This window comes from Felis catus, chromosome B1 (assembly GCF_018350175.1).
Source record: "Felis catus isolate Fca126 chromosome B1, F.catus_Fca126_mat1.0, whole genome shotgun sequence".
Lineage (NCBI taxonomy): Eukaryota > Metazoa > Chordata > Mammalia > Carnivora > Felidae > Felis > Felis catus.
In genome coordinates, this window is record NC_058371.1 from 172,166,791 (window position 1) to 172,179,695 (window position 12,905).

General features: G+C 39.8%; 1 protein-coding gene across 1 annotated transcript in view; it reads left to right on the top strand.

Annotated features, from left to right (window-relative positions):
• Positions 1 to 7,073, top strand: part of UGDH (UDP-glucose 6-dehydrogenase) — a 32,117-nt gene extending 25,044 nt beyond the window's left edge. Inside the window, exons 8-12 of the mRNA XM_003985430.6 lie at positions 836 to 966; positions 1,214 to 1,347; positions 2,793 to 2,884; positions 2,994 to 3,104; positions 5,581 to 7,073. Of these exons, the coding sequence (XP_003985479.1) occupies positions 836 to 966; positions 1,214 to 1,347; positions 2,793 to 2,884; positions 2,994 to 3,104; positions 5,581 to 5,691 (579 nt within the window). The 3' untranslated portion in view covers positions 5,692 to 7,073. The remainder of the gene's footprint in view (positions 1 to 835; positions 967 to 1,213; positions 1,348 to 2,792; positions 2,885 to 2,993; positions 3,105 to 5,580) is intronic.
• Positions 7,074 to 12,905: the final 5,832 nt, after the last annotated feature.

A 12,905-nucleotide genomic window follows, 5' to 3' on the forward strand; every position in this document is an offset into this window, starting at 1 on the left:
AATGTTTATTTATTTTTTTTTTGAGAGATGGAGAGAGCGAGTGTGAGCAGGGGAGGGGCAGAGAGAGAGGGAGACAAAAGATCCAAAGTGGGCTCTGTGCTGATGCAGAGAGCCCGTATGGGGCTCGAACCCATGAACTGTGAGATCATGACATGAACCGAAGTCAGACACTCAACCCACTGAGCCACCCAGGTGCTCCTGAAGTCTGTTTATAGACTCTTAGGAGAGTAAAGGGTTAGGCGAGCAGAGACTTTTATTCTTACAATATTTAGTTAAAAACTTAGCCAAGGGTTAGGAGTGCTATGCTTTATCAAGAGGCAGCTATAACTCTGCATTGTTCAACTGTTTTCTGCTCACTTTCTACTTCCACTCAGTTTCGGTGAGGGGTAAGCGTATATGGCAGGGGTGGTGGTGGGGCTTTGGGATTTGATTGCTTACCGCCTTGCTTCCATAGGGTTTGGAGAAGTTGGCAAAGGAGAACTCTGTTTTCTCTGTGCCTTTTTTCAGCTATTATAGCTAGATCTCAAGTGGGGTTGAAACTTAACTGTGCTCCTCATCTTTACATCCATCCCATCTGAGGTTGGTGCATGGAAGCCAAGTGAAAATTTTCAGGATGACTTTAAGTGTGGGATGGTAATTCTTTTTTTTTTTTTTTTTTTTTAATATTTAATAGATACTGAAGAGGTTGTTTAATCTTTGCCTCCTGTTACTTTATAAAGCTGGTATTCATACAATAGTACTATAAAACTGTGAGCAGTGTGTGGCATAGGCTTCACCTCTTTTAACTGCACTAATTGTACATGTATACATTGTATAATTGTACATGTAATTTCAGGTCATAGATATGAATGACTACCAGAGAAGGAGATTTGCTTCCCGGATTATAGACAGTCTGTTTAATACAGTAACTGATAAGAAGATAGCTATTTTGGGATTTGCATTCAAAAAGGACACCGGTGATACGAGGTACCAGTTCTTAAAAATATTTCAACCCCTTTGAGAGTACTAACTGCTCATCTTATTTTGATTTTTGATAGTGGATGTGTGTGTGTGAAATATATGTGCATATATATAGTATAAAGAATAAAAGTAAAGTGAACATCTGTATCCTCACAAGAAATAGAATTTTCCCTCTATAAACTCCTTAGGTATTAGAATATATGCCATTTTGTTTCATTATACTCCCTAGCAATACTGATGTTTTTTCCTTTAGAGAATCTTCTAGCATATATATCAGCAAATATTTGATGGATGAAGGTGCACATCTCCATATATATGATCCAAAAGTACCAAGGGAACAAATAGTTGTGGATCTTTCTCACCCAGGAGTTTCAGAGGATGACCAAGGTAAGGCTTTGAGTCTTATGAATCACTGAGTATGGGCCTAAAACTTTTTTGTTCTCTAGAAACCTTTGGTTGTTCTGTTTTTGTTTTTGTTTCTTAATGAAATGCTGCATTAAAAAAAATTTTTTAGGGGTGCTTGGGTGGCTCAGTTAGGCGTCCAACTCTTGATTTTGATTCAGGTCATGGCCTCAACAGTTCATGGGATCAAGCCTTGCATCAGGCTCTGTGCTGACAGTACAGAGCCTGCTTGGGATTCTCTCTCTCCCTGTTTCTTTGTCCCTCCCCCCAGCGCTCGCTCGCTCTCTCTCTCTCTCTCTCTCTCTCTCTCTCTCACTCAAAATAAATAAATAAACTTAAAAAAAAATTTCAGTATGGTTAACATACAATGTTATATTAGTTTCATATGTACAATATAGTGATTCAACAATTCCATACATTACTCAGTGCTCTTTGTGATAAAGTGCAGTCTAAATCCCCTTTATCTATTTCACCCATTCCCCCCACCTGCCCCTCTGGTTTGTTCTCTATAGTTAAGACTGTTTCTTAGTTTGTCTTTCTCTCTCTCTCCCTTTTTTTCCTTTGTTTATTTGTTTGGTTTCTTAAATTACATATATGAGTGAAGTCATATGGTATTTGTCTTTCTCTGACTGACTTACTTTACTTAGCATTGTACTCCCTAGCTCCATCCATGTCATTGCAAATGGCAAGATTTCATTCTTTTTGATGGCTGAGTAATATTCTGTTGTATGCATATGTATGTGTGTATGTGTATATATATGTGTGTGCGTGCATGTGTGTGTATTGTACAGCTTCCTTATCTATTCATCTGTTGATGGACATTTGTGCTGCTTCCATGGTTGTTCTATTTTTATCATTGGTAGGCCTTCTTTTCTGCCTCATTTCTCTAAAATTAAACTCTTAGACATTGTTCTATCAACTTTGATTTTATTAGCTGTGGGTTGGTCTAATAATTTTTCCAACATACCCTAAGAAGCCCCAGATGTTCCAAGGAGATGCTTCTAGGGTAAGGTTCAGGTACTCCAGGCACCCCCCCCCCCTCCCCCATTACTCTCATTCTCACTTCAGCCAGACTATTTCACTTCTGTCAGACCTTTCTTTTTTTTTTTTTTTTTTTTTTTAAATTTTTTTTTTCAACGTTTTTTATTTATTTTTGGGACAGAGAGAGACAGAGCATGAACGGGGGAGGGGCAGAGAGAGAGGGAGACACAGAATCGGAAACAGGCTCCAGGCTCCAAGCCATCAGCCCAGAGCCTGACGCGGGGCTCGAACTCACGGACCGCGAGATCGTGACCTGGCTGAAGTCGGACGCTTAACCGACTGCGCCACCCAGGCGCCCCTGTCAGACCTTTCTAGTAACCCTAGTATTAAAATGCATAATTTCAAATAATTCCCTTCTTATTGCCAATTTTTTGTTGCTGTTGTTATAGTGTCCCGGCTCGTGACCATTTCCAAGGATCCATATGAAGCATGTGATGGTGCCCATGCTGTGGTTATTTGCACTGAGTGGGACATGTTTAAGGTGAGGTGACAAGTACTATGAAAGAAAATTTTAGAAGTATTCTGGTATCAGTAGGGGTTGAGTATGTGTTCGTGTATATGTTCTAATTGTTTCATTTCTGTCTTTATAGGAATTGGATTATGAACGCATTCATAAAAAAATGCTGAAGCCAGCCTTTATCTTTGATGGACGACGTGTCTTGGATGGGCTCCACAACGAACTACAAACCATTGGCTTCCAGGTAATTAATTATGATCCTGGACTGGTTTTGTTTTGTTTGTTTGGTCATTTGCTTTTTAGTGGGTTTGAGTTTTAGAATTTTAATATTCCCTTCTTTAGCAATAACATAACATGGGGGCAACATGTCAGTTCTCTGGAAAATCTCTATGCGATTTGTGTAATTACTCCACTCCCTCCTTAATTTGTAATCTCAAGATCATTCAGTATTGGTCTTCCTTACATGGTATCTAGGAGTCAGTAGTTATCTATTACATAGGGATAGAACGTACCTTGTCTTACTTCATATAAAGATCAAGTAAGAAAATACACAATTTAAAAGAATTTTTTTTTCTTCCCAGAGCCACCCACGCTGCTCTGATGAACTATCTGTACCACACTGACACCCTCAGGGGCCAGGCCACTTATTCCTATCTGAATGTTTTGAAAACTGCAAAATGCAGTGTAGTTGTCACATATTGCATAGGATCCTATACCTTTTGAGTGCTCAGCACTGTTCTAGCGCCTGAGAGGTCTGAGCGAGAAGTATGGGAGCTTTAGTGGGACTGGCCCTTTTTTAATTCAAAGTTTGCTACCTAAATGGAGTGTTTAGAGAGCTGACAGAAACCTGAACAGTACCTTTATGTTGCATCTATTTCAATTTTACCAAGGGTCCCAAGAGTATTAATAAGAAGGAGGTACTTTCCATTTCCTTGGAGCAGTGTGTACGTGGGGGTGGGAGGCTTGAGGGGAGGTTGGGAGGGTGAAGAATTACGCCAGGAGATTGTAGTCAGCATAGTCCCATAGTCCCTGGGCAGAGCAGGGAGGGGGGAGTGTTGAGAGCTGGCTCTTGTGCATTCGCTCGGCACCAGCATTCTTGGAAAGGTACCCAGAAGGCTTTATCTGCTGTTCAGAATATTGGATCTGGTTCTCTTAACCTGTCACCGACTTGTTAAAGATCCTTCTTAGAGAATTCAGTGCTCATTTCTCATTCGTGAGAGATTCACTTGCAGCAAGAATCAGATGACGTCCTTGTCTGTTAACATTCCATCAGGGACCTTGGGGATTCTTCTACTGCACCCCTCCTTAGTGAGTAACAGCATGACTGCTTTTCCCAGTCATGACTTAAACTGAAGCAATGTTATTTTTTAAAGATTACTTCCAAGGCGTAAACACATTTTCTTGCATTCTTATGTTACTCATTTAAGGGAGAAGATATGTAATATAAGCTTGGATTCTTATAAAAGTTAACTTTTCTGAGTACGGATTTTTAAAAAATGGGGAAAAAATGAGGAATGGAATCACTAAATAAAGGGAATTTGTAAGTCACTAAAATGATTAATACAAAGCAAAAACCCTTTGAGTCAGAATTATATAGTTAATTTTAAAAAGTTTTTTTTACTTTATTTTGAGAAAGAGAGAGCATGAGCAGAGGAGAGGCAGATAGAGAGGGAGAGGAGAATCCCAAGCAGGCTCTACACTGTCAGCACAGAGCCTGACAGAGGGCTCGAACTCACAAACCATGAGATCTTGACCTGAGCCAAAATCAAGAGTCGGACGCTTAACTGACTGAGCCACTCAGGTGCTCTTAATTTTTAATTCAAAAGACATTTGTGGAAATTGTATATTTTTGCTATAGAGAAGAGCTAAATTTATGATTGTTAAAGAAGCAGTGTCTTTAAAGATAAGATTAGTGATTTCAGATATATGAGGAAAAGTTTAAAATGTAATATGCAAAATAAAAATAGACTACCACTTATTTATTGAAGGCTGACTTGTATGCCGGCCACTGCACTGGGCACTTTATCTAATTTAATCCATAACACAACCTGTTGAAGTAAGTGGTAGTAACACTGTTTACAAATGAGGAAGAAAGATCTAGAGAGCTTAGTTGACACAACAATTAGCAATCAGGAATCCAGCTGGGGCCTTTTAGACTCTGAAGCCTGAACTCCTGAAATCTATGCTATTACAGCTGATGTAAATTAAAAAAAAAAAAAAAAAACAATTCTTTTTTAACGTTTATTTAGTTTTGAGAGACAAAGAGAGACAGGGCACGAACAGGGCCCAATGCGGGGCCCAAACTCACAAACCGTGAGATCATGACCTGAGCCAAAGTCAGCTGCTCAACTGACTGAACCACCCAGGTCCCTCAAGCTGATGTAGATTTTTTAGAATAAGGGAACAGATGTGAGAATAGAGTTTGAGAGAGAATTTGATTGCACTGGAATCTTGTCTGTTAGTTGCTTTCATCCATGTTGCTGACACAGTGGTGGCATGTGAGTCTGTCCTCAGTCTGAGGGGGTCTGGTGTTGGGAATGGCAAGAGTAAGAGTGTCTAGCTGTAAATTTGGAGAGTGGAGTGTAAATTGACTCTAGAAACATGAAAAATACAGAAGGAACCAAAAATCTTTCATAGCAACCCAGAAAACTTGAGACCCTCTTTTGATTTTAAAAGGAAAAAATAGGTTTTCTTTCTAAAATCTTTCTTTTCCCCCCTAGATTGAAACAATTGGAAAAAAGGTGTCTTCAAAGAGAATTCCATATGCGCCTTCGGGGGAGATTCCAAAGTTTAGCCTTCAGGATCCACCGAACAAGAAACCCAGAGTATAGTCATTGCCATTTTTATTTGTAAATTTTTTGGTACTTTAGGATAGCAGATATCTATCTGATATTAAATGGTAAATGAACCAAGTGTTTTTAAGGAAACAAAACTATTTTTTTAATCAAATTTATACTAGCTATATGGGAATTAGCATATCTGGTATTATGAATCTAGAATATTTTTTACATATTTTTGTAATTTTGTTACCTCAGTGATTGGATGAGTGGTAAATAATCATGTTGGTTTTAATGGTGTCAATCTTTGTAAAATACAGATTAAACCTAAAACACTTCTTACTTTATAAAATGTCCATAGGCAGCACTTTAATATCACATGTACACTCTTCAGTTTTTCTGATCATTGGTTTATTTACTTGTTATTAAATATATATATATTTAAACCGTGAAATTGCTGTCCTAAACACTGGGCTAAACCTGTTAACCTTTCAGAAAGTGTCCTGGAGACATTGAGGTTTCTAGCTTAATTGGGTAAGGTGTTTCCCAAGCCATTTCTTGTCTCTCTGAACAGACAGGGAAAATTCAGTGGATAGAATGGGGCCTTGTGCTTTTTTCTTTTCTTTTCTTCCTTCCTTTCTTCCTTTCTCCTTTCCTCTCCTTTTTCTTTCTTTCTTTCTTTCTTTTCTTTCTTTCTTTCTTTCTTTCTTTCTTTCTTTCTTTCTTTCTTTCTTTCTTCCCTTTTCTTTCTTTTTTGGATGTGCTTAGAACATTTTTCCTATGCTTCCATGTTACAAGTGACCCTATAAGTTTGGTTTGGGTAATGTTCCTTTGCTCCTTTTGTTTGAACGAGCTGCGTTGTTGGTTTTTTAGCCCAAGAATGTCATCACTGCTCATTTCCAATCAATCCAAATAAGACTAAAAGGCAATTTTTTTTTAACATGAAGAAAATATCAGTATTGGTCTAGTTTATTCTTCTTCATGTCTCTTTTTTTCTCACTGATCATTATTTTTTTAGTTCAAGAGCCAAAAATATTTGTTACCTTCATTTTGCATTTTTAGTTCTATAACTCATTGAAGTTCCCCTTTTTCTTTAAATAAGAAAATCAATATAATCTCATGTATGAACTTAAAAAAGTAGATTTTACAAATTACGTATAGCATTATTCTAAAGTAAGAATTTTTGTATGTTTCCATGTGCTTTTTTATTACGTGTCTTATTGACTTTGATTTTGTCTTATGCTTTATCATTATTAAAATATGCCAGATGTCCATCTGATGCTCTGCTCTGCTGAGAGTATACAAATCAAGTTAAACAGATACAAGCCTCATCCTTTAGGAATTTTGAGGTTCAGTTAGAATACAGAAACAAATACAAAGATGAGAGACATCTGTACAGATAGCAAACACATAAATAAAATATTCTGTATCAACAATTGCGTGAGTGTATTTTCTGTCATAGTACAAGTAACAAATGAGTCATGACAGTCTGACATTAGAAAAATATTACTCCTGGGGCGCCTGGGTGGCTCAGTCAGTTGGCTGTCTGACTTCCGCTCAGGTTATGATCTCATGGTTCGTGAGTTTGAGCCCCACGTCAGGCTCTGTGCTGACAGCTTGAAGCCTGGAGCCTGTTTCGGATTCTGTGTCTCTCTCTCTGCCCCTCCCCTGCTCATGCTCTGCCTCTGTCTCTCTCTCTCCAAAATAAATAAATATTTAAAAAGTTAAAAAAAAAAAAAAAGAAAAATATTGCTCCTTACTTTTTTGAGAAAAGGACATTACATCATTCTTTCAAATGATGTAAGAACGGAAGGGAATTTAGCAAATAGATCTGGTGCCTGCAAATCAAAGCTCATGGGCCAAATCTGGCCAGCCACCTATAAATAAGCTAAGAATGGTTTTTATAATTTTATATGATTATATATATATTTTTTTATTTAAGATTTTATTTTTAAGTAATCTCTACACCTAATGCGGGGCTCAAACTCACAACCCTGAGCTCAAGACTTGCTTGCTCTTCTGACTGAGCCAGCGAGGTGCCCCTCCATGATTATATTTAAAAAGATTTTTTTAATGTTTTGAGAGAGAGAGAGAGAGAACACAAGCAGGGAAGGGGCAGAAAGAGAGAGAGGCAGAAGATCTGAAGTGGGGTCCGTGCTGACAGCAGACAGCCTGATGTGAGGCTCAGACTCACAAACTAAGAGATCGTGACCTGAGCCAAAGTCAGACACTTAACCAACTGAATCACCCGGGCGCCCCAATATGATTATATTTGAAATGGTTATGTTAGTCCCCAATTTTGCCCCTTGGCCTGAATAGCCTAAAATATTTGCTATCCAGCTCTTTAAGAAAATGTTTGCAGATAAGAGTGAAAAAACCAAAACTCCAGAAAGAGACAAACACCAGAGTGATTGAACATAAAATGATTCCTTACTCTTAAGATCCTGAAGTGAAAATGAGCTTATTCATCAGACTTCAGCTCAGGTTATGATCCCACAGTTGATGGCTTTGAGCCCCACGTCGGGCTCTGTGCTGACAGCTCAGAACCTGGAGCCTACTTCAGAATCTGTGTCTCCCTCTGTCTCTGCCCTGCCCCTGCTCGCACTCTCTCTCTTAAAAAGAAATAACACTTAAAGAGTCTGTCTCTTAACCAACTGAGCCACCCAGGCACCCCACATTTGTCTTTTTTTGACTGGACTATTTCACTTAGGATAATATCCTCAGATGTTTAACCGACTAAGCCACACAGGTGCCCCTACAAAACCATTATTAAAAAGACAAAAAGCAGAGCTCTCCGTCAGCATGGTACACTGAGCACACACATCCTCTCCCTTCTTAGGACCCTATTATAGCAAGAGGGGGAAAAGGCATAATCCAATACAACAAAGGGAATAGGAAGGGGCCATCCGTGGTCAAGAGATTTAAAGAAATTTCTGGAAAGCACTGAGTAGATGGATGTGTACTGACAGAGAAGGGCTGCTTCCTGGAGTACTGGCAGAGGAGTGGGTCTATGCAGCAGAACAGCAGAAGCTCTGCCCAAAAGGATATGGGAAAAAGAGGAACACACACCTGGGGCTTAACTGAGGAACACACACCTGGGGCTTAACTGAAGGTCTTTAACTTCAACAGTCAACCTTCTCGTCCAGTCTTCCCTCTATAAGCAGAATGACAGGCAGCCTTGCATTTACCCCCATGTGACGACATCTCTCAGTCCCAGGGTCAAAAACAAGCCCCCTAAAACAACCAGGAGGGGTTAGGGACAGGGTTCTTCTGTAAAGAAAATGATTAAAGTGTTGGGGAGAACTAGAGCAATGAGTATCGTCCTGCACCAGAACTAAGCCTTCCTTCTATGTTTTAAGTCCAACACCACCTTTGCCGTAAGGTAAAGCCATCAAGTCAAAAGACTATCTCAGGGCATCTGGGTGGCTCAGTCGTTAAGCATCTGACTTCGGCCCAGGTTTGTGAGCTCCAGCCCTGCTTCGAGCTCCGTGGGATTTTCTTTCTCTCTCTTTCTCCCTCTCTCTCTCTGCCCCTTGTGGGATTCTCTCTCTCTCTCTGCCTCTTGCTGACTTGCACCCTCTCTCAAAAAATAAAATAATAAAATAAAATAAAAGCCTAAAAAAAAAAAAAAAAGACTGGACTTCCAGGTACCTGGGTTGAATTAAACATATGTACTATTTTCATTCTCTCCTGAAATGAGAGAATGAGCCCTTACTTGAGCTTACTTACTAAAATGGCAGTAAAGGAATGAGAAAGATATAGACAAAGACAAAGAGAGTGGGAAAGGAGGCATGGATGGATAAGAGACGTGAACCAACTCTTAGAAGGTAGAAAGCAAGGGGACGCTAAGTAACTTAAAACGAGCAAGCAGAAACTTCAATGCCCATATAAAAGACTGTTTCTTGGTGTAATTGTCTCCTTAGATCTCAAGAATTGGAAGCACCGGATATCACAAAAATTGGGGTTGCAGTGTGGGGCTGAAAACAGAGGACTTCTATGGAAGATGGTACATATAAGGAAGTTAGGTGCACCCAGTCTCTGTCTTACCTCATGAGAAGAAACTACCTTCCCCACCCCTCACTCTCAGGATAGTAGAGGTTTATTTTTAGGAAGAATAGAATCAGAAAATTTCAGACTTAGGGAGGGTGTCAGTGAGATGCCAGACTGGAAACAAGGGAACTAAATAAAAACCTGCACTCCCCTGTCCTTGCTTTTTCTCACCTGGTTCTGAGAAGGTCAGCAGTCAGGTTTATAACCCTCAAGGAGGAGATTTGAGGATTATTACTATCTTTTTAAAGCTTAGATGGCTTTAGAGAAATAATCCTAACATTTGGGAGTCTGTCACTAAGAAATCCAGCTCACCCCCCAAACACTACAGTGAAGCTCCATCAGTTAGATGACTCCCCCCACTCCTGCTTCCCATCAGCTTTACTTTTTTTTTTAAGTTTATTTATTTTGAGAGAGAGCGAGAGAGAGAGAGTGAAGGAGGGGCAGAGAGTGAATCCCAAGCAGGCCCCACACCATCAGTGCAGATCTTGATGTGGGTCTCGAACTCAGGATCCATGAGATCATGACCTGAGCCAAGACCAGGAGTCTGGGCACTTAACCGACTGAACCACCCAGGTGGCCCCACCATCAGCTTTAGACTGGCTCATCACTCAGTATGCATGTACAGCCAACGATCAGCAGACATTTGAGGACAGCCTTCAAGACAAAGGGCAAAGGAATGCCTGGGTGGCTCAGTGGGTTAAGCATCCAGCTCTTGATTTCGGCTCAGGTCATGATCTCATGGTTCGTGGATTTGAGCCTTACTTTGGGCTCTGTGCTGACAGTGTGGAGGCTGCTTGGGATTCTCTTTCCTCTCTCTCTCTGCCCCTCCCTCTCTCTTTCTCTCATAAATAATAAACATTAAAAAAAAAAAAAGTAGAGACTAAAACAAAGGAAATAGAGACAGTGCTCAATGTGGTGACCCACAATGTCAAAAGACTATCCACAGAGAGGAAAATAGAAGAAATCGCACCTAGGAAACAAGAACAGGATGCTATTTTGAAAAAAGAAAAAGAAAGGAATCATCAGAGAACTCTTGGAAGTTACAATGCAGTGGCCAAAATCTTAGCAAGGGAATCATTGTCAAAGGAAATTTTCATGGAAGCCCAATGTAAAATAGATTAAAATGGTATTTTTATTAACACAAATGTATGTTAAAGTGTGTGTGGCTGGATCCTCAGGGACATGAAGGGCATGTGCTCACACCGCTCTCACGGCTGCTCCTGCTATTTTGCTCAATTTATATTCTGAACCCTTCTTTGTGATGTTATTCCCATTTTTCTGGGAGGCCACTGGTGCTCACGTTTCTGAATGTAATAATATTGATAAAACCTCTGAGGTTAGATGCTTTCAAGTAAGAGAAACGCCTATTCAAACTGGTTTAATGCATTTATTACCTCACCAAACAGGAAGTGGGTTTGGGGGTTGGCTAATTCAGTGGCTGGAAAAGGGGCTAGGACACTTGTACTAGTTGGTATCTTAAAAACCATGCGCATTTATCACTTTCGTTTTCTGAAAAATGCCATTTGTGCTACACAAAGAAAAAGATCAGATATGCTGAAATGGGCATGTACTAAATTTTAACATTTGGAGACCACTGATGCATTTTGTGCTGCTCAATCAAAAATTTTTATACAGATCTTCTGTCATATAAATGCGCTTATTAATGCATCATTGTTTAGGAAGGTCAAAGCTCTGCCCTGGCCTTTTAAGATTCAAGCCTGTCCATTCTTGTGCAGTTGTGCAAGGGAGTATATCTCTACACACGTTAACCACACTGAAATGTCCGGCAAGATCCAGGTATTAGGTCACACGTTCTAGTCATGGTAGAATGGTCGGTTATGCAGTAAGGAGTGAAGAAACAACAACCCCAGAAGCTACTATTTGTGATTCCACTTTAAAACAAACATTTCCTGGGGCGCCTGGGTGGCTCAGTCGGTTAAGCGTCCGACTTCAGCTCAGGTCACAATCTCGCGGTCCGCGAGTTCGAGCCCCGCGTCGGGCTCTGGGCTGATGGCTCAGAGCCTGGAGCCTGCTTCCATTCTGTGTCTCCCTCTCTCTCTGCCCCTCCCCCGTTCATGCTCTGTGTCTCTCTGTCTCAAAAATAAATAAACTTAAAAAAAAAATTTAAAACAAACATTTCCTGCTACTCTTTCAAGTTTTGGGTTTAACTGGAGAGTATCCTGAGATTGCCAAGGGTAGGTGTTTTAACTTAAAAAAATTTTTTTTTCTTTTTTATTCTGAGAGAGAGAGAGAGAGAGAGAGAGAGAGAGAGAGAGAATGAGAACAAGAGCAGAGAAAGGGGAGTGAGGGAGAGAGACAGAATTCCAAGCAGGCTCCACACTGTCAGTGCAGAGCTCAATGTGGGACTCAAACCCATGAACCTTGAGATCATGATCTGAGCTGAAACCAAGAGTTGGATGCTTAACTGACTGAACCACCCAGGTGCCCCTTACAATTTTTTATAATTCACTATTTTGCTGTTTGTCGGGTTTTTCTTGACTACTGTGCTGCTGAGGCTGCCAAAAACCTGCAAATGTCATCCATAAGCCCCAATCCCACATTTGTATCAAAATAGCTTCATTATATCATTTGCTGTTTTTATACATAGTTCCAAATCTGGAACTGTAACATACATATGTACTAATAAAATACTATTTTACTTATTTTATATTGAATCCTATGATAATTTCATTTGACAAAATTATTCTTCTGCTAGAATGTTTTACTATCATTCACCTATATTGTGCAAAATTAGGAAACATCCGGATTACATCATAGAATCGGGGTCTTAAAAGTAATCCAGGTTTCCTGTGAAATAACAGATTTTAAGGATGCTGGTTGCCTGAGATGCTTAAAGTTGGGCTAATTTTACACAGCAAAATTTATTAGGATCTATAAAGAAACTAAGCCAAAGTATATATGGCTTCCATGAGTTAAATTAAAATGTAACTAATTTTCAAAGTTATGCATTCCTTTTATAAACAATTCACCTATTTAAAAACTCAGAATTAGTCTTCTACATTACATATTTCACAATATAGCCATCTAAGAACTCCTTTGCAAGAATGTAGTAGGGGCACTTGGTTGGCTCAGTCAGTTAGGCATCCGACCTCAGCTCAGGTCATGATCTCACCATTTGTGAGTTCGAGCCCTGCATCAGGCTCTGTGCTGACAGCTCAGAGCCTGGAGACTGCTTGGGATTCTGTGTCTCCCTCTCT